At 42.7% G+C, this 24,226-nt stretch overlaps 1 protein-coding gene across 4 annotated transcripts in view; it reads left to right on the top strand.

Annotated features, from left to right (window-relative positions):
* COL4A1 (collagen type IV alpha 1 chain) overlaps window positions 1-18,155 on the top strand; it is a 177,760-nt gene extending 159,605 nt beyond the window's left edge. For all 4 annotated transcript variants that reach the window (XM_083435551.1, XM_083435550.1, XM_083435553.1 and 1 more), the window contains 9 exons: window positions 3,184-3,256; window positions 3,623-3,694; window positions 4,431-4,559; window positions 8,605-8,703; window positions 9,093-9,305; window positions 10,122-10,299; window positions 13,094-13,208; window positions 15,756-15,928; window positions 17,269-18,155. In XM_083435551.1, coding sequence (XP_083291677.1) covers window positions 3,184-3,256; window positions 3,623-3,694; window positions 4,431-4,559; window positions 8,605-8,703; window positions 9,093-9,305; window positions 10,122-10,299; window positions 13,094-13,208; window positions 15,756-15,928; window positions 17,269-17,350 — 1,134 coding nt within the window. In that variant the 3' untranslated portion in view covers window positions 17,351-18,155. The remainder of the gene's footprint in view (window positions 1-3,183; window positions 3,257-3,622; window positions 3,695-4,430; window positions 4,560-8,604; window positions 8,704-9,092; window positions 9,306-10,121; window positions 10,300-13,093; window positions 13,209-15,755; window positions 15,929-17,268) is intronic.
* Window positions 18,156-24,226: the final 6,071 nt, after the last annotated feature.

The raw sequence follows: 24,226 nt of genomic DNA on the forward strand, positions 1-24,226 counted from the left end.
CACGCTGGCCACGTGACCCGGAAGTGTCTGCGGACAGCGCTGGCTCCCGGCCTATAGAGTGAGATGAGCGCACAACCCTAGAGTCTGGCAAGACTGGCCCGTACGGGCAGGGGTATCTTTACCTTTATAGCTAATCAGACCTGCTATGCATTCATATGCCACCTGATGTACAACTACAACTTCAGCACTCCACTGGAATAAAACTTTGTCAGAAATACTTTAAATGTTTAGGAGTTATTATCCCCAGGAACCTTCAAAATTTGGAAAAGCTTAATTTTGGTCCAATGATCCAAGAGATTAGACAAAAATTGAAAACTTGGAGCAGGTGTTCGCAGTCATGGTTGGGCCGAATTGATCTCACAATCCAGATGGAATTAAGGATTTAACTAACTATCAAGGAGCTTTATTAGCAAACTTGGGTATCAGGAAAACTCTGGACACCAAAATAATATTTGGGTTCACAGTCTAATTGAACAAGAGCGGGGAGCAAAAAGGACTAATTGATGTTTTTCTAAAATGGTGAGCTAAGTTAACACCAGAGGTGGAAATTAATAAGCTTGGCCCACAGGAATCTAGGCCGCTGCCCAAAAGAACCCTCCTCCCAATGACATGATATTGCTGCTTCTTTTTTTACATGATTATTGTTTTCAACAACTTTGCTGTTAAAGAGAATCTCACATTGTGCGCTAAAGGGCAGGTAGACTATGAATTGTTTCTGCAAGACCTCAAGCATAGAAACATTAAGATGCCAGAAGGCCTATAACCCTGCTACTGATCTCATTTGTGATGTTAGTATTAAGTATACATGAGACATACTTCATTCTAATAGTGAGGTGGACAAAATACAGTGTAAGGCGACATCTAAAAGTGACAGGGTGAACATCCTGACTCTCCTTAATTTGAACATTGCATGGAAGGAAGAGGATTGGAAACAGGACCTAAAAGAAATGAATGTAACATGGGAAATATAGACAATTTCACCCACTTCAGCTAGAAAACATCATCACTCAAAACCAGGCCAGCACTCCATTGTCTGAAAGCACAATGCTCTGTGCATTCTTCTGCTGTAAAAAAGAGATAAGAACTATATTGTCTGAATGGTTAAACTTCTTACTACAATATTTTACTTTTGTAATATGACATCTCAGGCGATTTAAAAGTTGATACCAAGTTAATCCACTGCAGGTGAAGCAGTGCCTCGGTAATGGACTGGATGAGAGCCAACAAACTTCACTCCATCCAGATAAGACTGAGGCACTGTTGGTGGGTGGTTCCCCCAGACCAGAAGGCTGGGAGGTGACCTGCTCTTGAGGGGATTACACTCCTTCTGAAGGAGCAGGTACATAGGGACATAGCTTGGGAGTATTCCTGGATCCTCTGCTGTCACTTGAGGCGCAGGTGGCCCAGTGGTGCCGAGTGCCTGCCATCAGCTTCAGATCATGGCCCAGCTGTGCCCCTATCTGGACAAGGATAGAGTTAGGAACAGGAAGAGAAGCAGCTTCACATCCTCTCTCATGGAGAAGAGTCTAGCAACAAAAACCTATTCTTTTTATTATTTTTTATTTATTAATAAATGATACAGAAAATGAAAATGAAATAAACAAATACTGATACAAAATTGACCAAAAGAAAATACATATACACCCTACACTACAAACATAAACCCTACACACACACTTTCCTTGACTTCCTTTGGTTCAAATTTGAATATTATTGCATTCTTTGGATAATACATCTTATAACCATTTCTAGTTTTTATTCTCGCTTATACTTAATCCATGCATATCAATATATTCTTTTTAGAGCAGTGTTTTTCCATATACTCCTCGAAACATTGCCATTCTGCCATTTTTTATTTGTCTAGAGACTTATGGCTGCTTTTAGCTTTGCCAATTCTATAAATCCATTTAATTTACATATCCAATCTTCTTTTGTGGGTATTGTCTCACCTTTCCATTTACTAGCAAGAACTATTCTGGCGGCTGCCGTAGCGTATAGAAAAATTGTTTTCATTTCCTGTTGGATGTCCTTCCCTAATACAGTAGACCTAATAAATACGCCTCTGCTTTGTTTTCTATGGGGATTTGGAGCATCTTTTTCAACTCTTCATGTATAATACCCCAAAAATTCTTAATCTTTTCACATCTCCACTGAACGTGAATCATTGTCCCTTTGACTTTATCACATTTCCAATACAGATTGGACTTTCATTTATAAATCTTTGCAAGTTTTGATGGTGTCAGATACCACCTAAAGAACATTTTCATAAAGTTCTCTTTAATGCTATAGCAGGCGGTAAATCTGGTATCCACTTGCCAAAGCCTCTCCCACTGTTCTAGGTAAATTGTATGGCCGATTTCCTGTGCCCATTTGACCACTACCTCCTTTACTACTTCATCTTTCAAGTTCCACTCTAGTAATAAGGCATAAATTTTACATTGCATTTTTTAAATTTATTTTTAACAATACATAATATAATTTTAAATCTCATAATATAATTTTAAATCTTTCTCTTTTATCCATTAACAATTTGTATTGATCTTTTCTCCATTCATCAAAACATATTACTCATAATTGGGATCATATTGAAGAGATAGAACATTTTGGGGAGAACGTTCATTTTGATTATTGAAATTCTTCCCCAAAACGACAATTTTAATCTGTTCCAAATCTTAAAATCTTTTTTAATTTCTCTCCAGTTTTTTTGCATTTGTTGTCAAAAAGGTTAATATTTTTCATTGTTATTTCAATTCCCAAATACTTCGCTTTTTTCACAATCCATCTTTTCCTGTAGAGCTTTTTGCTCCTGTTCACAAATATTTTTAACCATGAATAGCTTGGGAGTACTCTCTGGACAAGGATAGAGTTAGGAACAGGAACAGGAGCTTCACATCACTCTCATCGATGTCAAACTGCTTACGTAGTTATGTTTGACTGCTATTTCCCACAATTCCCACCTCGTTCTACAACGTATAGCAAATTGTGTTACCCACTTATTTCATATGCAGAACTTGGAGTCTTGTGCCATGTAGCAGATCATTTTTTATGCATAACTTACTTGTCTATTCAATTTCAGGAGATACGTGTTGACTGCTTGACTTGTTGCAGTTTTAGAAATTGTCCACACATCTGTGTGTCACTTGTCTCCAAAGGCATATCTGAGGGCTGTTTTCTCTTCTGCAGGGCAATGCTGGCTTTCCAGGAGCTGCTGGCCCAAAAGGTGACATGGGGCCTTCTGGAATTCCAGGCCCTCAAGGTATGAAGGACGATATAATGGCCATCAGTAACTACATGGTCTTCTGATTTAGAGTGACAATAAAGAGGAAATAGATTTTCATTCTAACTCCCTTGGGAGGTGGTGGACTCTTCACTGACAGTTTCTAAGAAGAGGTTGGATGGCCATCTGTCATGGATGCAATGTAGTTGAGATTCCTGCATTGCAGGCAGTTGGACTAGATGAACCTTGAGGTCCCTTCCAACTCTACAGTTCTATGATTCCATGATTGTACTCAAGTAGAAAGTATAAAATAGTTCAAGTATTTGGTATGTAGGAAGTGTGGTTTAGAATTAGTAGATAAATAAGCAGAAGAGTTGCCTATACTGAAGTTTAATTTCTATCCAGGTCCAAAAGGTTCTTCAGGCGTTCCTGGACTCAAAGGAGAACAAGGTGACCAAGGGTTTCCCGGAGCTAAAGGTATGTCATAGCTTTGTCCATTTTATCTTCAGGTTTGATGTCAAGGACAGGCTGGTGTCTGAGGGGTGGGCAGAAGAGGTGGGGGGCAGGAGAATGATCCAGGCCAGTGATTTGTGGGGTTGTGTGCCACCCATGAAGCAGGGGGGAGTGTCTAGGCACTCGGAGATGGAGGAAGAGGGGGTGAGGGAAGAGTTGCAGGGAGGCACAGTCCCAGAGAATTGGCCATTAGAGTTTTCCTCGTACCTTCCTCCACTATGTCCAAGAACGACATGAGCATCTGGAGCTACTGCACAGGATAAATTGCTAGTTGCTTGTATAACCTGTGTCAGATGAGAGTGTTGAAGTAAACTGGAAGGGGTGTGGTTGCGCTGTTGCTCCAACTGTCCATGTTGCAGCCTAGCTAGCTAATTAGCAGGAGTGGTGCTTATATCCCTTGTACTTTGGGAGCTGACATAATGGAGTGCTTTTTCAACATAGAGCTAAACTTCCAAATGTGTGTCTTCATTGGGACTGGGTATGCTCAGCACATATGACATCAAACCTGAAGATAAAATGATTATTCTGATGTCAAGGAGCAGAAATATTTTTTTTTAATGAAATCAGCAGAATTTCAAATATATAACATGATCCTAAGGGGCCTCTCCAATTAGCACCTTTGTTTGTAATCCCCTCAACATATAATATTGACACAATGTAATTTGCTGAGTGAACATTATTTACTCTTTATCTTTGACAGGTTTTCCAGGCCCACCAGGTCCTCCAGGCCCCTTCCAGCTCTTGAAAGGTGAACCAGGTGAACCTGGCCCTGTAGGCCCAGTAGGCCCTAAGGGATTTCCTGGTCCTCCAGGCCCAAAAGGCCAACAAGGTGAGAGGCTTTTTAGTTCTTCTAGAATTCATAGGTTTGCAAGGCCAAATCAGGTGAGTCACAGCAAAGCTGTTACCACCATGTTGGAAATCAGTTTAGGCTGTCCAGAACAGTGAGACACATGGTGCCTGGGCTCAGATGCATTCTTCCAATGAGACATGCACTTTGTCCATTTCCATGAGGGCTGCAATGTGGCTGGAGAAAGGCACAAGCCTTTTTCAATAAGATACATATTTCTGGTTAACCTATTGCCCCACTTTCTACAGAGGAAGGAGTCTTTATCACTTTCTAGGGTATTTCTATGGCTTTCTGCACTTGTACCAGAATGGAACTATTCTAGGGGCAGATGCTGAGATTTCATTTGCAGCAGAGAAGCTCAGTTGCTCCCTGGTAGGCTGCTGGCATGGCAATTAAAGAAGAAACAATGTGAAAAAATGATTAATAAATTGATTGTGAATGGAGAAATAATTGAGGAACCAAAAAAAGATAACTAACAGCTTCCTGGCATATTTCAGGGAACTCTACAAAGAAAATCAAGAAAAAAATGGACAAGTTCTTAAACCAAAATAGACTCTGGAAGATTTCAAAATAGGAAGCGGCTCCAATAAGCATGATAGAAATCCAGCAGGCAATGAAAAAGATGAAAGTAGGTCCAGGTCCAGAAAGATTGCCAGCCAAATATTATAAAAAAGTAGAAGAATTATTGTCATTACCATTTAAAGATAACATCTTTAAGATGTAAATAACATCTTAAATACAGGAAAGCTGCCAGAATCATGGGAGGAAGCCTACCATCTTCAGGGCCATCAGCTGTTAAAAATTACGGACACATCTCATTACTTAATGATTATAAAATCTTTGCAGACATTTTAGTGAGTAGACTGAAATCGACACGGAAGAATTATATCAGATATCTGGGAATTCTTTTCACTGAGACACTATAATGGAAAGGGGCACATCGAGGCTATGAAACTTGTGGGGCAGTGCAGAAAGCTTGTGGGGCATTAATGAAATTCTATTGTATGGCAGAACAAATTCCTCAGGAAAGTGCTCTCGCTCCCCAACGGGACTCCAGCTGCTCTTCTTCACGTCAGCTATGAAGCTGACGTGACAACAATACAGGCTAGAATTGATTACCTGTGCTTAAATTATGTGAAAAGACTTCAATTTCTTTTGGAGGAGAGATTCCCCGCTATGTCACACACAGAACAGAAACAGAACCAATGTTGGAAGGATGGTATCCAACGCCTCTTGCCCCAATCAATTACAAGATTTTCAGGTGACTTAAGAGGCACTTAAGAGCTTGTCTCTTTAGGTCCTATGCAGAAAGGGATCTAACCATGATGGCTTCTACCAAGAGCTCACCATGGTTCCCACTTATTAAAACGGAGCATACCCAGGCCTGTTACCTGTCAAAGCTCCCACTTGCCGTGCTTAGAATCGCTTTCACAGAATTACGATTCCAATTGATGCCCTCGGCGGTGTTGGATGGACGCTACGGCAAAGTACATTATGAAGAGAGACTTTGTCTCTGTGGGCAACCCTGTGTGGAGGACCTGTGCCACTATTTATTGCAGTGCCCGTTATATATATACCCAAGAGACCGATTCATAAAACCCTTGTTTCCGAATGGAACTCATTTGAATAGGGGGAAAGGGTGAAATGGCTGCTGAGCGATGCTGATGACTTTGTAACTTATAAAGTAGCACTCTATGCGTTGGCAGCTAAGAAGATCAGGAGGAAAGAATTAGATAAAATAACGGTCATCTGCAAAGGGGATTCGGATATTTAATTTGGCATATTTTACTAGAGAATTCAACTATTCTATTTTATGCAACAAATAATCTTAGTAGTTGTGACCATGGTTTATATCATATGTGTGGTGCCTGATTATTTTTATGGTTATTGCTGTTTTTGCTTTTGTTGTTATTTTTCTGTATGATGCCATGGCCTATGGCTAGCACAATAAAAGTCTATGATGATGATGATGATGTTGATAACAACAGAAAACCCAAGAAAAAGTGTGCCAACAGTTTAGAGAAGATAAACAAATTTGGGTCAGTCACAGGCTTAAAATTAAATAAAGATAAAACCAAAATGTTAGTTAAAAACATTTTTAACTAAAAGAGAATTACAAGTTTATAGGCCTTATGATCATCAAGAAAATTACGCATTTAGGCATATGGATAACAGTTAAAATATAAATTTGTACAAAGATAATTATATACCAATCTGGAAAGAGATAAAAAGAAATTTGGAAATACAGTGGTACCTCGGGTTAAGTACTTAATTCATTCCGGAGGTCCATTCTTAACCTGAACTTTAGCTAATGGGGCCTCCTGCTGCTGCCGTGCCACTGGAACCCGATTTCTGTTCTTATCCTGAAGCAAAGTTCTTAACCTGAAGCAAAAATTCAAAAATGATTGGAATATATTTAAATAGTATGGAGAGATATTTTTTTTGACTGGTTTAGAATAACTCCTGTAAGGAAAAATACTAAAATACAGTGGAAAAATTAGATTACCAAATATATAGATGTGTTATGAGTGGCATTCAACTAAGTAAAATAAAGGACTCAAGTAAGAAGGGTGTAAATGGAGTACAAATGAATCAGATGAAGTACACATTTTATTTTCTTACGTTTTAGAATCACATGTTTAGTTACAGGAAAATTTACAAAGAAGTTACAAAGTGATTTCATGAATGTTTGTTTTTTAAAGAAATCAGTAAAGATGTTTGCAAAAAGAGAGAAAGAGAGAGAAGCTCATTTGCTCAGTGGTTGCCAGTGGTGGGGCCCCAGGAAGTGATGGTGGAAGTTTGGTAGCTGCAGCAGATGAGAGTTGGAGGGAGTGGGGATTCTACAGCTTTCTTATCCCACACTCTACAACCTGAAATAGGGCTGGGCCAGGGAAAAATAGGCATTTACTGGGCGGAGAAGGGGTTCCATTTAGGGGTCTTTGTACAGTTGCCATGTCTCTGCTTCCATTTCCCTTTTCCCACATCCCAGCTCAGTGTTGCCTCCTTCCATCTCACACCACATGCCCTCTCTAGCCAGCCCCACAATGGTGAATGGCACTGTGGTCTAAACCACTGAGCCTCTTGTACCTGCTGATCGGTATGTCAGCAGTTCAAATCCACACAACGGGGACCTAGCAGTTCGAAAGCACACCAGTGCAAGTAGATAAATAGGTACCACTGCATCGGGGCAGGTAAACAGCACTTGAAGCGGTTTAGTCTTTCTGGCCACATAACCCAGAAAGCTGTCTGTGGACAAACGCTGGCTCCCTCGGCCTGAAGCAAGATGAGTGCTACACCCCACACCTTTGACCATCCAGGGGTCCTTTACCTTTTTAGTACCACAAAGTATATAAAGAAGTGAAAATAGGATGTGGGTGAAAACAGGCCCATGGTGGGTAGGAGAGATAAGTATCCACTCCACTGGCTGGATCCAGATCCCACTACTGATGTAGTGATTCCCTGCACACCCTTGGAAGCTGCTCCCCAGGTGTTTAGAATACTGATTTGCCCATTGTACATCTTATTTCAAATGATTTGTTGTTGTTTAGTCATTTAGTCGTGTCCGACTCTTTGTGACCCCCTGGACCAGAGCACGCCAGGCACTCCTGTCTTCCACTACCTCCCGCAGTTTGGTCAAACTCATGCTGGTAGCTTCGAGAACACTGTCCAATAATCTCGTCCTCTGTTGTCCCCTTCTCCTTGTGCCCTCCATCTTTCCCAACATCAGGGTCTTTTCCAGGGAGTCTTCTCTTCTCGTGAGGTGGCCAAAGTACTGGAGCCTCAGCTTCAGGACCTGTCCTTCCAGTGAGCACTCAGGGCTGATTTCCTTAAGAATGGATACGTTTGACCTTTTTGCAGTCCATGGGACTCTCAAGAGTCTCCTCCAGCACCCTAATTCAAAAGTATCCATTCTTCAGCGATCAGCCTTCTTTATGGTCCAGCTCTCACTTCCATACATCACTACTGGGAATTTCAAATGATAGTGACTCCATAAATCCACTGTAATGACACATCCTTATTTCAACAGGTGTAACGGGACCTGTGGGTGTGACTGGTCTCCCAGGCACTCCGGGATTTGATGGAATGCCAGGTCAGAAAGGAGAAACTGGTCCTGCTGGTCCTCCAGGCAAGTCCAATCTTCTTCCATTGCTAATAATAATAATAATTAATAATAATTTTATTATTTATACCCCACCCATCTTTCTGGGTTGCTATGTTCTGTATGTCGTCCAGTGCCAAGTCCTAAGGAGTTTAATAGAGGAGTCAGTAAGTCAAGAGCAATTCTTGATTTATTATTTAAAGGCACATTATTCAGAAGTGAGTCCCAGTGGTACTTATTCCCAGGTAAGTGTGTTTAGATTTACTGCTGTGTAACTCAAACAATGCCAATCCATGTATGTTTACTTTTAAATGTGTCCCATTGTTTCCGTGCTCAGCAATGGCTTGGCTCTGTGTGAGGTGCAAACGAATTCACTGTCAGTGAACTATCTTAGATATACAATTTTTATCTTGCAGGTCCTAGAGGCTTTCCTGGCCCACCTGGTCCTGAAGGCATGCCAGGGTCAATGGGTCCACCAGGGAGTCCCTCTGTAGCTCACGGTTTCCTTGTGACCAGGCACAGCCAAAGCACAGAGGAGCCAACATGCCCATCTGGAACAAGACTGATGTTCCACGGGTATTCTTTGCTTTATGTACAAGGAAACGAACGGGCCCATGGTCAGGACTTGGGTAAGAGAGCACAAAACAAATTGAGTCAAATGAGCATATTACATTAGAGAAAGACACCTTTGTCGCAATTGCCTTCCCTAAATCAAGTAAAATTGTAGTGGACAATTTAGTTTTGTCAACTGCTGCAGCATCTAAAAGGTGCCATTAAGCTTCTTTCTGCCTCAAAAAGCCAGTCTTGATAAATGGGATCCTGGGCTGTTTGGGGAAGTCTTAACCTGTCACTTGAACCTGCATTCTTCCTGTACTTGTTCATCCCCCACTGCACTGCGTAGATTCACAGATTGTAACATTTTAATTCATTATTTTAAAGAATAACTTGGAAAATGTGAAAACCTAAAATTATTTTCTTTTCTTTAACCAAAATTAAAACTTCATAATAATTGTAAATCTATTGGACAGCTGAAGACATTTTCATGTGGCTCTGAAGGGCATTTTGCCACTTGCTGGAGTGAACAGGCAGGGTCCACCTGTGAACAGCCACCTTAAGCCCAGACCTCACAAGCAGAGCAGCTGTGCCCAGTTGTTTGATGCTTCAAAAGCCCAAGCATTTTTTCATCAGTTTTTAGGAATGGCATTTTAGCCCACAATCCCCAACCTTCCCTCTTCTCCACCTGTGTGCTGTTCTGCGGGTTCTCCCTGCAATTTCAGAGTGACATGGAGAGGAAGATCCATGTCTATGCAGAAATCCTTGCGCAGTCCTTATAGGGCTCATTAGCTGAATCCTGACCATAGTTCTCTAGCCTTGTATAAATTGCTTTGGTTTCGTAGAAAACAATTTTTTGTAGAAAAATCAGTCCTTTATTTTTGCTATTTTAGGCACAGCTGGGAGCTGTCTACGTAAATTCAGCACAATGCCTTTCCTGTTCTGCAACATTAACAGTGTATGCAATTTTGCCTCAAGAAATGATTATTCTTACTGGTTATCTACCCCTGAGCCAATGCCAATGAGTATGGCTCCTATTACAGGAGACAACATCAGGCCTTTCATCAGTCGGTAAGCATTGAGAAATTTTATATTTACAAATTCCTGTATGAAGATTTTGCATTTCTCCAGACATTGCAACACAATTTGAGAAATGTATTCTAGAGCAGTTGAAAGGAGCTCCCTCGCTAATCCAGATGTTCAGGCTGAGGATATGTGGGTGGCAGGTGGATTGTTGCTCAGAGAGGGATTGAAAAATCAGGACAAGACAGGTGGAGCAGAGTAGAGTTGCCAGCCAGGAATCCTATCATAGCCTTGCAACCCTGAGGGGGAACTTTCTTCCTCCAGTCCACTGGTGGAGCACACTATATTTTCCCCAGTATGCTCAGCGCAGTAGGATGAAAGGACACGGGCAGCTTCTCTCCGCACCCCCCCCCCCATCCTATGTGAGCTTCTGGCTAACTCAGGTATCAGAGGCAGGGGCCAAAAGCAGATCAGTATTAACTCACATGGTGTCAGTGAAGTTAACTCTTTATTCAAAGAAACACCTCCATGAGGCAGTTGTGAGGACTGAAGGTCCCCATCTTCCCACAGTTGCCTAAGTCTCCTCTTCCCCTGGGTCCTTCCCAAGCAGCCTGAGACTTCGTTGACACTGCTGTTTCTGCTCTGCCCTCTTCATACCTCTTCTAGTCCTGGGAGATGAGCTGGTCACAGCAGGAGGGGGAGACCCCCTTGCAGCCTGCCTGCCATCCTTGTTTCTTGCCCCCCTTCCTCTCCAGCCTCTGCTTCTGCCTCTGAGTCTGGACTTGTTGTTGTTGTTATCCTTATTCTTATCCTTATTCTTATTTATAACCCACCCATCTGGCTGGGTTTCCCCAACCACTCTCAGCAGCTTTCAACAAAATATTAAAAATACAATAAAACATCAAACATTAAAAACTTCCCTAAACAGGGATGCCTTCAGGTGTCTTCTAAAAGTCAGATAGTTGTTTATTTCCTTGACATCTGATGGGAGGGAGTTCCACAGGGTGGGTGCCATTATTGAGAAGGCCTCTGCCTGGTTACCTGTAACTTCTCACAGTAAGGGAGCTGCTAGAAGGCCCTGGGAGCTGGACCTCAGTGTCCAGGCTGAACGATGGAGGTGGAGATACTCCTTTAGGTTTACTGGTCTGAGGCCGTTTAGGGCTTTCAAGGACTTTCAACACTTTGAATTGTGCTCAGAAATGTACTGGGAGCCAATGTAAGTATTTCAGGACCGGTAGTCTCGGCGGCCACCCCCAGTCACCAGTCTAGCTGCCGCATTCTGAATTAGTTGTAGTTTCTGGGTCACCTTCAAAGGTAGCCCCACGTAGAGCCCCACGCAGAGCATGCACCACTCTAGCGAGACAGTCCGCAGGCAGGCAGGGCCTGCGTACCAGATGGAGCTGGTAGACAGCTGCCCTGGATACAGAATTGACCTGCGCCTGCATGGACAGCTGTGAGTCCAAAATGACTCCCAGACTGCGCACCTGGTCCTTCAGGGGCACAGTTACCCCATTCAGGACCAGGGAGTCTATATCATAAAGTGTTGGCAATATAGTTAATATTATTTAATATACACAATAATATATATAATTAAATGCACTGTTCAAAGATTTAATACATTTATTTATTAAACAAATTCAGTACACAAACAGATGTATGCACACCAATGCATACACCACCACCAATGGAGCTGGAAAATATGAAAGAAAACGGAAAGGTTGCAACATATGAAACTTTTTAGTTTATAAAAAAGGCAAATTAAGAGAAGATACAGTAGAGGTGTATCAGCTAATACAAGATTGTCAAGAGAAAGTGGTTAGAGATTTGCTCTCTCACAGCAAACACTGTGTTGCCTTCATGTCCTGCTTGTAAGTGCATATCCACTTTCCCTCACCCCAATTAGGGGCCAAGATGACATTTGAGGGAGGCAACATATGTGCCTAATGAACGAATTGGGCGGGGGGAGGGTAGATGTGTGAGCGCACCAAAGCCATGAAGGAAAGCAGGAGAGGAGAGGAAGAGAAGAGACCCACATCATGGGCTAAAGACTTGTGTGGAACCCCCTCCTCTCATGCCCCCTGCTCTGGGTAAATGCCTTGGTGGCCCCTCCCGAATGTAACTCCACCCTGCCCATTTTTCCCCAAACACAACATGATGGGGTGGTGGAGGTAAAGTCAGAGGAAAGAGGTGAAGTCAGAGGAAAGAAAGAATGTCACATGAACAACACCCCTCCCCAAAACCAAAAACCGGTCCGAGGGACAAGATAGTGGGGCAAGAAATAGGGAAATTGAAACTCGACTTGCCCCCTCATGGCCCCCTCATCCCAGCTGGATGTGCTCAAGGGGGGGGGGGTGAGGAATGCCACCCTCTGCCTCTCCATCAGAGGCATCTGCCTGAAGAAGCATCCCTCAGGAGGAGGTCAAGGCCACCACCCTGAGCCTCTCCTCACCAGTGGTGGAGATGAAGGTGCTGTTGAAGACATCCTCACTGAAGCGTAAGTGCAAGCAGGTCTTTGCCCATGCTAGAGTCATTGGTGAGCAGAAGTTTCGCCATCTTTGATCTGACTGACACTTGGGAGCTGGAGGGGAGGGGGAATTAGCAGGAGGGAGGGTCATCACCCATGGGCCACATGCTGGACCATCCTGCCCTAAACAATACACCAACTCAATAGTTTGTTCTGCTGCCTTTGTAGCTGGAGTCAGTTAAAGCCCTGTACTCCCAGGCCAGGTGGGCAATGCCTCCAAGGCAGGGAGCTGTTGTGATGAATAATGCAGTAAAAGGGAGGACTGGAGGGTATTCAATCTATATGTATTTTTTCAACTTTGCATTATACTTTTCTCAGGTGTGCTGTATGTGAAGCTTCTGCAATGGTGATGGCAGTTCACAGTCAAACAATTCAAATTCCACCATGTCCAGAAGGATGGAGATCACTGTGGATAGGCTACTCCTTTGTGATGGTAAGCGCTCCAAGTTATACCTGAATGCATTTAATTCTATTTCTACTAGTCCATGTTCCATTCATTTTCACACAATCTAAAAAGAACCCATTCTTTTTAAGACATATGAGCTGTCCAGATTTCTTCAGGGTGACCCAGGTGACCATGCTAGCTGCCATTTCTTAGGGAATAAATTGAATGGACTCTGATTTTATGAGTTTATCCACACTTCTGCCTGGTTACCCTGCCACAACAATGCTTGGAATTTAAGATCTGGGCAAGATGTGTAGTGAAACTAAACTGGGTTTCAGAATTTACCTTAGAGGGCAACAACAATTGTGCCTATCCCCATTAAGTGCTGTATTGTTGCGGATGCCACTGCATTGATTGTGACAACACAAAGAGTAAAGCAGCTAACCAACAAATTCAAACTTGCACAGGGACAAACAAAGGAGGACGCCTTCACCCTGGTGTAGCCTTTATCACACATGTGCCACAACAAGACAATGTCCTAACCACCCCCACCCCCACAAACAGCGGACAAATCAATAGAGTTGATCCAATAACACCCTCTCTCTCACACACATTAACTTTATGACAATATTTTAAAAATGCAAATATATAAAGCCCTTGACATGCTTGAAATGTAGGACAGAACAAATAACTAAGCGGATATGGATCAATTCCAGTCTGGGTGCATGCACAATTTGAGGACTATACCTTGGTAAGCCTTGATCACCCTTGTACTGAGACTGGAATGGGAAGAGTGGGACTCTGGTTCTGGATCTCTCAGCAACTTTTGATAGCATTGACCCCGATATCCTGGTCATGACTCCTGGACTGGCTCTGTGGGTTATTAAGAGCACTCTTTCACAGTTTTTCCACTCCTGCTTGCACAGCTGTGTTCAGAGAACAGTATTGGGAGATTGCTTCAGTCATAGAGCACAATCTTGTCCTCAGTGCTGTTCACCACTGGGAGGAGTCATTAGACATTTTGAGTCAAAGTGTCATTGGTATCCTGATCCTGGTTTCCGTGGTGGGTGGTTCCAGTCTCCGGGAGAGTAGTTTGTGTAGACACTTAAAGCAGCCACAGAATTATCTTAAAATGTACCTTTAATGAAGGACTATTTGATAGCCAGTGGGGTGGATGGTAAAACCTGGGCTATGAGACCATGTGTTTTTGTGGTTGCACATTTAATACAGGGTAAACCTAATTTGAACATAGTGGTACTTTTTTCTAGGTAAAATTTATTGTTTTTTATTGTTATTTATTAAATTTTGGAGTCTCCTCCTCAAAAATGGCCCAACTTATCAAGATATAAAACCAAGGAGAAATCAGCATGAATCCATAGAATACTAAAAGTACACACCCTATAAGCAAAATAAAAACTGGCAGCATGAACAACTAAAAAACAAATCAAAGCATTTATGATCAGTAAGAAAAACAACAGCAGCCCATCACATGCCATTGCATGCTTTGGAACAGAGGGAGATTTTCACCTGGTGACATTGGCAGGCCTCACTGGGGAAGGGTTTCATAAATCCCTTGTCAGCTTTTTCAAAATGTCCCTCAGAGCTGGCACATGGAGGGCTCGACTAGTAGGTTTATATCAGAAAAGATTGTAACGTCAACCATTGTGGTATCTGTATAGGACAAGGGTCAGCAACCTTTTTCAGCTGTGAGCCGATCCACCGTCCCTCAGACCATGTGGTGGGCCAGACTATATTTTGAAAAAATAAATAAATGAATGAATTCCTATGCCCCACAAATAACCCAGAGATGCATTTTAAATAAAAGGACACATTCTACTCATATAAAAAGATACTGGTTCCCTAACCGTCCACAGGCCGGATTGAGAAGGCGATTGGGCTGCATCCGGCCCCCAGGTATAGGATGTACTGTAACTCATTGTTCAGAGTCAGCAATAAGCTTTGTGGCATCTTAAAGATGAACAAATTTTATTATAATATAAATTTTCAGAGACTAGAGTCCACTTCACCTGATGCATCAGATACACAAACTATTTTTGCATTTCTTGTGCCCGTAATTTAAATGTAACATCTAAATTGGTAAACCATTTTAAACTACTGAGCCTAGGGCTTGCTGATCAGAAGGTCAGCAGTTCGAATCCCTGCGACGGGGTAAGCTCCAGTTGCTCGGTCCCTGCTGCTGCCAACCTAGCAGTTCAAAAGCATGTCAAAATGCAAGTAGGTACCGCTCCGGCGGGAAGGTAAACAGCGTTTCTGTGGTTGCTCTGGTTCGCCAGAAGCGGCTTAGTCTTGCTGGCCACATGACCTGGAAGCTGTACGCTGGCTCCCTCAACCAATATAGCGAGATGAGCGCTGCAACCCCAGAGTTGTCTGCGACTGGACCTAATGGTCAGGGGTCCCTTTACCTTTACCTTTACCTTTACTATTTTTCAACTTCTAGTCCCATCTGTAGAATACAAATAACAGTTATTTACCCCACTGAATTGTTATTAAATACTAAATGTACTGTTGAATTATATGTAACTAAAAACAATAATCTATTCTTATCAACTGATGCATGACCTGTATTTTTGGCAGCATACCAGTGCTGGTGCAGAAGGCTCAGGGCAAGCTCTGGCATCTCCAGGTTCCTGTCTGGAAGAGTTCCGCAGTGCTCCCTTCATAGAATGCCACGGCAAGGGCACCTGCAATTATTATGCAAATGCTTACAGCTTCTGGCTTGCCACTATTGAGAGAAATGAAATGTTCAAGTAAGTTGGGAACATCTTCTGCATTGACAATACCTGCCCAAGGATATAAAAAATGCATTTTGAAAGCAGCTTTTTAAATAGTTAAAATTAATGTGACTAGATGTGACAGAGTGAACTTACTTTGCCTTTTTGGTCCCTTTTTTTGGTTTGTTTCTGTTGTGCTTCTACCTGACCAGATTCTATCAATCAGATTCCCACTGCAATTGAGATCCCAATTCACAGTTCAGATACAAGTTGTCTGCATGCTTTAATGCATATTTTGGTCAAACTATTACTTTGGACCTGATACAGATTCAGCCTAGAGAAGAAGTGCATTACAGCCAGTTATGGGTCAGGAACAGAAGTGTGCTCAGATAGCAGCAGAGGAGTATATGCTCCACTGCCCGGGCAGGTGCCTGGGGCACACCCCCAAAGAGGATGGAAGCCGAGGGAGCCCGCTGTGGCTCGCCTCACAAAGCAGCATGTGGTGAGCACACTGCAGCCCAGTTGAGGAGCTAGCAGCCCAGCTGAGCTAGCAGCATTGAGTTGTCATGCAGGGAAGCTGTCTCTGCAGCTCCCTCACATGCCTAATGAGGGAGCCTATTGTGGGGGCCCATGGTCACACCCCCTCAAAAAAATGTGCCCAGTGCTTGGGGGCCTCCCGCTGCTGCCGCGTAATTTCTGTTCTCATCCTGAAGCAAAGTTCTTAACCCGAGGTACTATTTCTGGGTTAGCAGAGTCTATAATCTGAAGTGTCTGTAACCTGAAGCACCTGTAACCTGAGGTACCACTGTAGTTCTTTCATGTTCTGCTTCCATGTGGTAACTTAAATACAGTGGTACCTCGGGTTACATACGCTTCAGGTTACATACACTTCAGGTTACAGACTCCGCTAACCCAGAAATAGTACCTCGGGTTAAGAACTTTGCTTCAGGATGAGAACAGAAATTGTGCAGCGGCGGCGCAGCAGCAGCAGGAGGCCCCATTAGCTAAAGTGGTGCTTCAGGTTAAAAACAGTTTCAGGTTAAGTACGGACCTCCAGAATGAATTAAGTACTTAACCCGAGGTACCACTATATTGTACTTTGAACACAGGAAGCTATGTCAGAGGGATCAACATTGTGATTTACTTTCAAGGACAGTATCAAGGAATAGTGTGGGAATCAATCCTATAGGAGTAGGAATTCCTACAATTTAAGAACTGGCTTTAAGAAGGAGGCAGAGGTTAAGCTCATTAATTTCTGTTCATTGTAGAAAGTTATGATCTGACAGTTTCAGTATGTGAGCTGAGTTGGACACACTATTCCTTCAAAACAATTTTCTTCACTGGTCACTTTTAGCTTTTTTGTTTTTAATTTTCAGGAAACCTACTCCTTCCACACTAAAAGCAGGAGATCTACACTCAAATGTTAGCCGTTGCCAAGTATGTATGAGAAGAACATGAGATTCCAGTTGTACCTAATATCACAATATGGTGCTATTGTGTTAACAGCGTGAAGCTTAGGCATATATCCTTTGTACCTCATTGTCACCCAGCATGAAAACTGTCAAGTGCCTTACAGGAACCTGCCTAACTAAACTCTACTTCTTGGCTCTTTACTTGCTGAAGATGAAGATGATACACTTCAAATGTCACTTTTGAATAAACATTATCTTATAAATGAATGTGATGCACTGATACTCTAAATCTTCCCCCACCCCAAAAAAACCAAAGGTGCTAAGAGGAGTACAGCTCTGCCTCAGGTGTGTAAATGCCCCTTTTCAATCCCTGTGCATTAGATATATAGGATTACTTCATTCCATCTTGAATTCTCAGGCTCTTTATTATATAAGGTTGTTGTACAAATTAATACTAATGTAAAGAAGAGTTCTGGGGAAAGAGAACACCAATATTCCTTATTGACATAATAGAGGGTACTGACATGCAAACATTTTTTCTTGGCTGAATTGTGTATGGCATTAAGGAGCCTGCATGCAAGAAGAAACAATTCTTGCTGATCAATGAAATTAACATGCCCTCATGTTCTATACTGCATTTTGTTGTTTTCCTGTGGAATGCAAAATGGTCCGATGTATTTATTTATTGGGTTTCTATAAAATATGCTGATATTTTAGACATTTATGTTTAAAATAGATTGCATCATTATAATCAAGCCAACATAATTTTTAAAGGCCTTATAGGAAACTTACTTGACTGTGTACTTCATAAAAAATATAATTTGTAATAAAGCTATTTGTTTAAAAAAAAACAATGGTCTCTTGGTTACATAAAAACTCAGGTCTTTTTTTATTTCAGATATTTCAGGTATAGGAAAGAACAGGTACCAAAGAAAAGTTGCTTACCTATTGATTCAATGAAGTAGAAGTTCTGGGAAACTTAGGAGGAAGTGATCACATCCTCCTGGGTTTCATGATACAGAGGCAAAGGAAAGCTGAGTGCAGTTGGACACACACTCTGGACCTTAAGACTGAATTCAAAAGCTTAAGGAGCTACTGGGTGAGACCCCCAAGGTCAGAAGTACTCAAAGAGAAGGGAGTCCAAGATCATAACTGCTTAACTGCCCCACTTTTACTGGGACACCACAAATTTAAAGAAGCCACACCAGCTTCTGATCCGGGAATGTCCTGGGATCCATGGTTCCTCTCTTGTTAAACCTCAGAACAGCAAGCAGAAATTGCCAGAAAGCAACCTGGAGGTCTCCAGTACACAGAATCATAGCAGGAAAAAATACCCATCTACAAAAAGCGCTTAATAATAAACTTTCCAAAGCAGGTTGGATTAAGCAAGTTCAGCTCTTTCTCAGTTCACTAAAAACACAGCCCAGGGGTGGGGAGAGATGCCCAACCAGAAGAGTCCAATGCCACAAGTTAAAAAAAAAAACTTGAACACTAAGATAGTACAAAAAAGTGACAAATGACAGTTCTAATCCACCTTTTCTGGGATTTGTTGTTTGTGATGATACTGAGCCAATATGGAGATTGGAATTAAACATTGGCGACAAGCCCATAGATTTAAAAACTGATTCAGGTGCTGATGTGACAGTACTGTAAAATCAGAAGCAATAAATTTGCCTTGAGCCAACCTCTGTGTTGAAACCTGGAGGTACCTTGACCTCTGTGGAATAATTCTCTGCAGAAACATGCAATAATATTTTTTTTTTTAAGACCTTCCATTTCATTGTGTATGTGATTAGAGGGTCAAAAACAGATAACCTCAGCCACAGTGTAGCTGCCATGATGAACCTTGTAGGGAATATAGTTCATATTGAGGATGTATTGGGAAAAGAATGAGAGAGCCAGTGTGGTGTAGTGGTTAAGAGCAATAGACTCGTAATCTGGGGAACTGGGTTTGCATCTCCACCTGCAGCTGCTGGGTGACCTTGGGCTAGTCACACTTCTCTGAAGTCTCTCAGCCCCACTCACCTCACAGAGTGTTTGTTGTGGGGGAGGAAGGGAAAGGAGAATGTTAGCCGCTTTGAGACGCCTTAGGGTAGTGATAAAGCGGGATATCAAATCCAAATCCAATGGGACAATGTTGATATTGTTTTGAGGGATAATGCAGAATCATATAGTGTACATTCAGCACAGAGAATTCTGATTCCATCACTTCACAAGGTGCAATCTGAACTAAAGAGAATGGAAAAAACCAACTGCATGGTGGGTGCCTGTGTTTTTTTTTTCTTTTCTTTTCTTTTTTTTTTTGCAAATGGGTAAATGAGAATCTCCCCTTCATGGATCACTGCCTTGCTGTGGCGAAGGGGCATGAAGAACTCAGAGAAGCTATGAACTATGCCGAGCAGGGCACCCAAGATGACAGGTCATAGTGGAGAGTTTTGACCAAACGTGATCCACCTGGAGGAGGAACCGGCAAGCCAAGAAAACTCCATGGACAAAGGCAACAGGCATATAAAAGTTATGACGCTGCAAGATGAGCCCCTCAGGTCGGAAGGTGTCCAACATGCTACTGGGGAAGAGCGGAGGACAAGTACAAGTAGATCCAGAGCTGATGAAGCGTCTGGGCTAAAGCCGAAAGGACGTTCAGTTGCGGATATGCCTGGAAGCGAAAGGAAAGTCCAATGCTGTAAAGAAAAATATTGCATAGGAACCTGGAATGTAAGAACCATGAACCTGGGTAAGTTGGATGTGGTCAAAAATGAGATGGCAAGAATAAATATTGACATCCTGGGCATCAGTGAACTAAAATGGATGGGAATGGGCGAATTCAGTTCGGATGACCATCATATCTACTACTGTGGGCAAGAAACCCGCAAAAGAAATGGAGTGGCCCTCATAGTCCACAAAAGAGTGGCGAAAGCTATACTGGGATGCAATCTCAAAAATGATAGAATGATCTCGATACGAATCCAAGGCAGACCTTATAACATCACAGTAATCTAAGTTTATGCTCCAGCTACTGGTGCTGAAGAAACTGAAATTGACCACTTCTATGAAGACTTACAACACCTTATAGAAGTGACACCAAAGAAGGGTGTTCTTCTCATTATAGGGGATTGGAATGCTAAAGTAGGGAATCAAGAGATAAAAGGAACAACTGGCAAGTTTGGCCTTGGAGAGCAAAATGAAGCAGGGCAAAGGCTAATAGAGTTCTGTCAAGAGAACAAGCTGGTCATCACAAACACGCTTTTCCAACAACACAAGAGACGATTCTACACGTGGACATCACCAGATGGGCAGCATCGAAATCAGATTGATTATATTCTCTGCAGCCAAAGATGGAGAAGCTCAATACAGTCAGCAAAAACAAGACCTGGAGCTGACTGTGGCTCAGATCATCAGCTTCTTATAGCAAAATTCAAGCTTAAACTGAAGAAAGTAGGAAAAACCACTGGGCCGGTAAGATACAATCTAAACCAAATCCCTTATGAATACACAGTGGAAGTGAGGAACAGGTTTAAGGATTTAGATTTGCTGGACAGAGTGCCTGAAGAACTATGGACGGAGGCTCGAAACATTATACAGGAGGCAGCAACGAAAACCATCCCAATGAAAAGGAAATGCAAGAAAGCAAAGTGGCTGTCCAATGAGGCCTTACAAATAGCGGGGGAGAGAAGGCAAGCAAAATGCGAGGGAGATAGAGAAAGATACAGGAAATTGAATGCAGAATTCCAAAAAATAGCAAGGAGAGATAAGAAGGCCTTCTTAAATGAGCAATGCAAAGAAATAGAGGAAAACAACAGAATGGGAAGAACCAGAGATCTGTTCAAGAAAATTGGAGATATGAAAGGAACATTTTGTTCAAAGATTGCCATAATAAAGGACAAAAGTGGTAAGGACCTAACAGAAGCAGAAGACATCAAGAAGAGGTGGCAAGAATACACAGAGGAATTATACCAGAAAGATATGGATGTCTCGTACACCCCAGGTAGTGTAGTGTAGTGTAGTGTAGTGTAGTGTACACCCCAGGTAGTGTAGTCAGCAAGGGTTGCTGACCTTGAGCCAGACATCCTGGAGAGTGAAGTCAAATGGGCCTTAGAAAGCACTGCAAATAACAAGGCCAGTGGAAGTGATGGTATTCCAGCTGAACTATTTAAAATTTTAAAAGATGATGCTGTTAAGGTGCTACACTCAATATGCCAGCAAATTTGGAAAACTCAGCAGTGGCCAGAGGATTGGAGAAGATCAGTCTACATCCCAATCCCAAAGAAGGGCAGTGCTAAAGAATGCTCCAACTACCGCACAATTGCACTCATTTCACACGCTAGCAAGGTTATGCTTAAAATTCTACAAGGAAGGCTCAAGCAGTATGTGGACCGAGAACTCCCAGAAGTGCAAGCTGGATTTAGAAGAGGCAGAGGAACCAGAGACCAAATTGCAAACATGCGCTGGATTATGGAGAAAGCTAGAGAGTTCCAGAAAGACATCTACTTCTGCTTCATTGACTATGCAAAAGCCTTTGACTGTGTCGACCACAGCAAACTATGGCAAGTTCTTAAAGAAATGGGAGTGCCTGATCACCTTATCTGTCTCCTGAGAAATCTCTATGTGGGACAAGAAGCTACAGTTAGAACTGGATATGGAACAATTGATTGGTTCAAAATTGGGAAAGGAGTACGACAAGGCTGTATATTGTCTCCCTGGTTATTTAACTTATATGCAGAATTCATCATGCGAAAGGCTGGGCTGGATGAATCCCTAGCTGGAATTAAGATTGCTGGAAGAAATATCAACAACCTCAGATATGCAGATGACACAACCTTGATGGCAGAAAGTGAGGAGGAATTAAAGAACGTTTTATTGAGGGTGAAAGAGGAGAGCGCAAAATATGGTCTGAAGCTCAACATCAAAAAAACGAAGATCATGGCCACTGGTCCCATCACCTCCTGGCAAATAGAAGGAGAAGAAATGGAGGCAGTGAGAGATTTTACTTTCTTGGGCTCCATGATCACTGCAGATGGTGACAGCAGCCACGAAATTAAGAGATGCCTGCTTCTTGGGAGGAAAGCAATGACCAACCTAGACAGCATCTTAAAAAGTAGAGACATCACCTTGCCAACAAAGGTCCGTATAGTAAAAGCTATGGTTTTCCCAGTAGTGATGTATAGAAGTGAGAGCTGGACCATAAAGAAGGCTGATCGCCGAAGAATTGATGCTTTTGAATTCTGGTGCTGGAGGAGACTCTTGAGAGTCCCATGGACTGCAAGAAGATGAAACCTCTCCATTCTGAAGGAAATCAGCCCTGAGTGCTCACTGGAAGAATAGATCGTGAAGCTGAGGCTCCAATACTTTGGCCACTTCATGAGAAGAGAAGACTCCCTGGAAAAGACCCTGATGCTGGGAAAGATGGAGGGCACAAGGAGAAGGGGACGACAGAGGACGAGATGGTTGGATAGTGTCTTCGAAGCTACAAACATGAGTCTGACCAAACAGTGGAAGACAGAAGTGCCTGGCGTGCTCTGGTCCATGGGGTCACAAAGAGTCGGACACGACTAAACAACTAAACAACAACAACAAATGTGAATCTATGTAGATCTAAAATTGAATGAAGTACACAATCTTATAAATACTAGCATACACTGACCAATGTTGCAAAAGAGACTAGTTGGCTCCGCACCCCATATTTTATTCAAGCTGGCACCCTTGAACACAGGAACACAGTGTTTGTGTCTCTGATTGCCAGCAGATTGCCAGCCCTTCAGATATTTGAAGTTGGCTATCATATCTCCTCTCAGCCTCTTCTCTTCCAAGCTTCTTGTTGTTGTTGTTTAGTTGTTTAGTCGTGTCCACTGGCAGAAGAAGAGGAGTGCGGGGGGAGAGCACTGCCCCTGGCAGCGCGATCCCGGTGGGGTGCCATCGTGGCTGCTCCCCCCCCAGATGTGCGCACCGCCTCTGGGACGCGCACCAGCCCTGCCCCCGCCTTCTCTCCGCCACTGGTCGTATCCTACTCTTTGTGACCCCATAGACCAGAGCACACCAGGCACTCCTGTCTTCCACTGCCTCCCACAGTTTGGCCTCCCACAAACTCATATTAGTAGCTTCAAGAACACTGTCCTCTTATCCTCTGTCATCCCCTTCTGCTTGTGCCCTCCATCTTTCCCAACATCAGGGTCTTTTCCAGGGAGTTGTTTCATGAGGTGGCCAAAGTCTTGAAGCCTCAGTTTCAGGATCTGTCCTTCCAAGTGAGCACTCAGGGCTGATTTCCTTAAGGTTTGATCTTCTTGCAGTCCATGGGACTCTCAATAATCTCCTCCAGCACCATAATTCCAAAGCATCAATTCTTCGGTGATCAGCCTTCTTTATGGTCCAGCTCTCACTTCCATACATCACTAAACCATGGTTTTAACTATATGGTCGGCAAGGTGATGTCTCTGCTTTTTAAGATGATGTCTAGGTTTCTCATTGCTTTTCTCCCAAGAAGCAGGTGTCTTTTAATTTTGTGACTGCTGTCACCATCTGCAATGATCATGGAGCCCAACAAAGTAAAATCTCTCACTGCCTCCATTTCTTCCCCTTCTATTTGCCAGGATGGGATCAGTGGCCATGATCTTATTTTTTTTTATGTTGAGCTTCATACCATATTTTGCGCTCTCCACTTTCACCCTCATTAATTCCTCATCACTTTCTGCCATGAAAGTTGTGTCATCTGCATATCTGAGGTGGTTGATATTTCTTCTGGCAATCTTTTTATTTTATTTTATTTTATTAGGAATTTATACAAAACATATTATTTTAAAACATATCATCCTTAATTCCCCCCCCCCATTTCCCCCTCCCCCTCCCTCCCATAAAACAACCCACCCTCCCCTGGGGTGGGTTCCCTCAGTTCCAATCTCTGGTTTCTCTATAAATGTTATTCTCTGCA

This window comes from Podarcis tiliguerta (assembly GCF_965153285.1).
Source record: "Podarcis tiliguerta genome assembly, chromosome: 3".
In the NCBI taxonomy this organism is placed as follows: domain Eukaryota; kingdom Metazoa; phylum Chordata; class Lepidosauria; order Squamata; family Lacertidae; genus Podarcis; species Podarcis tiliguerta.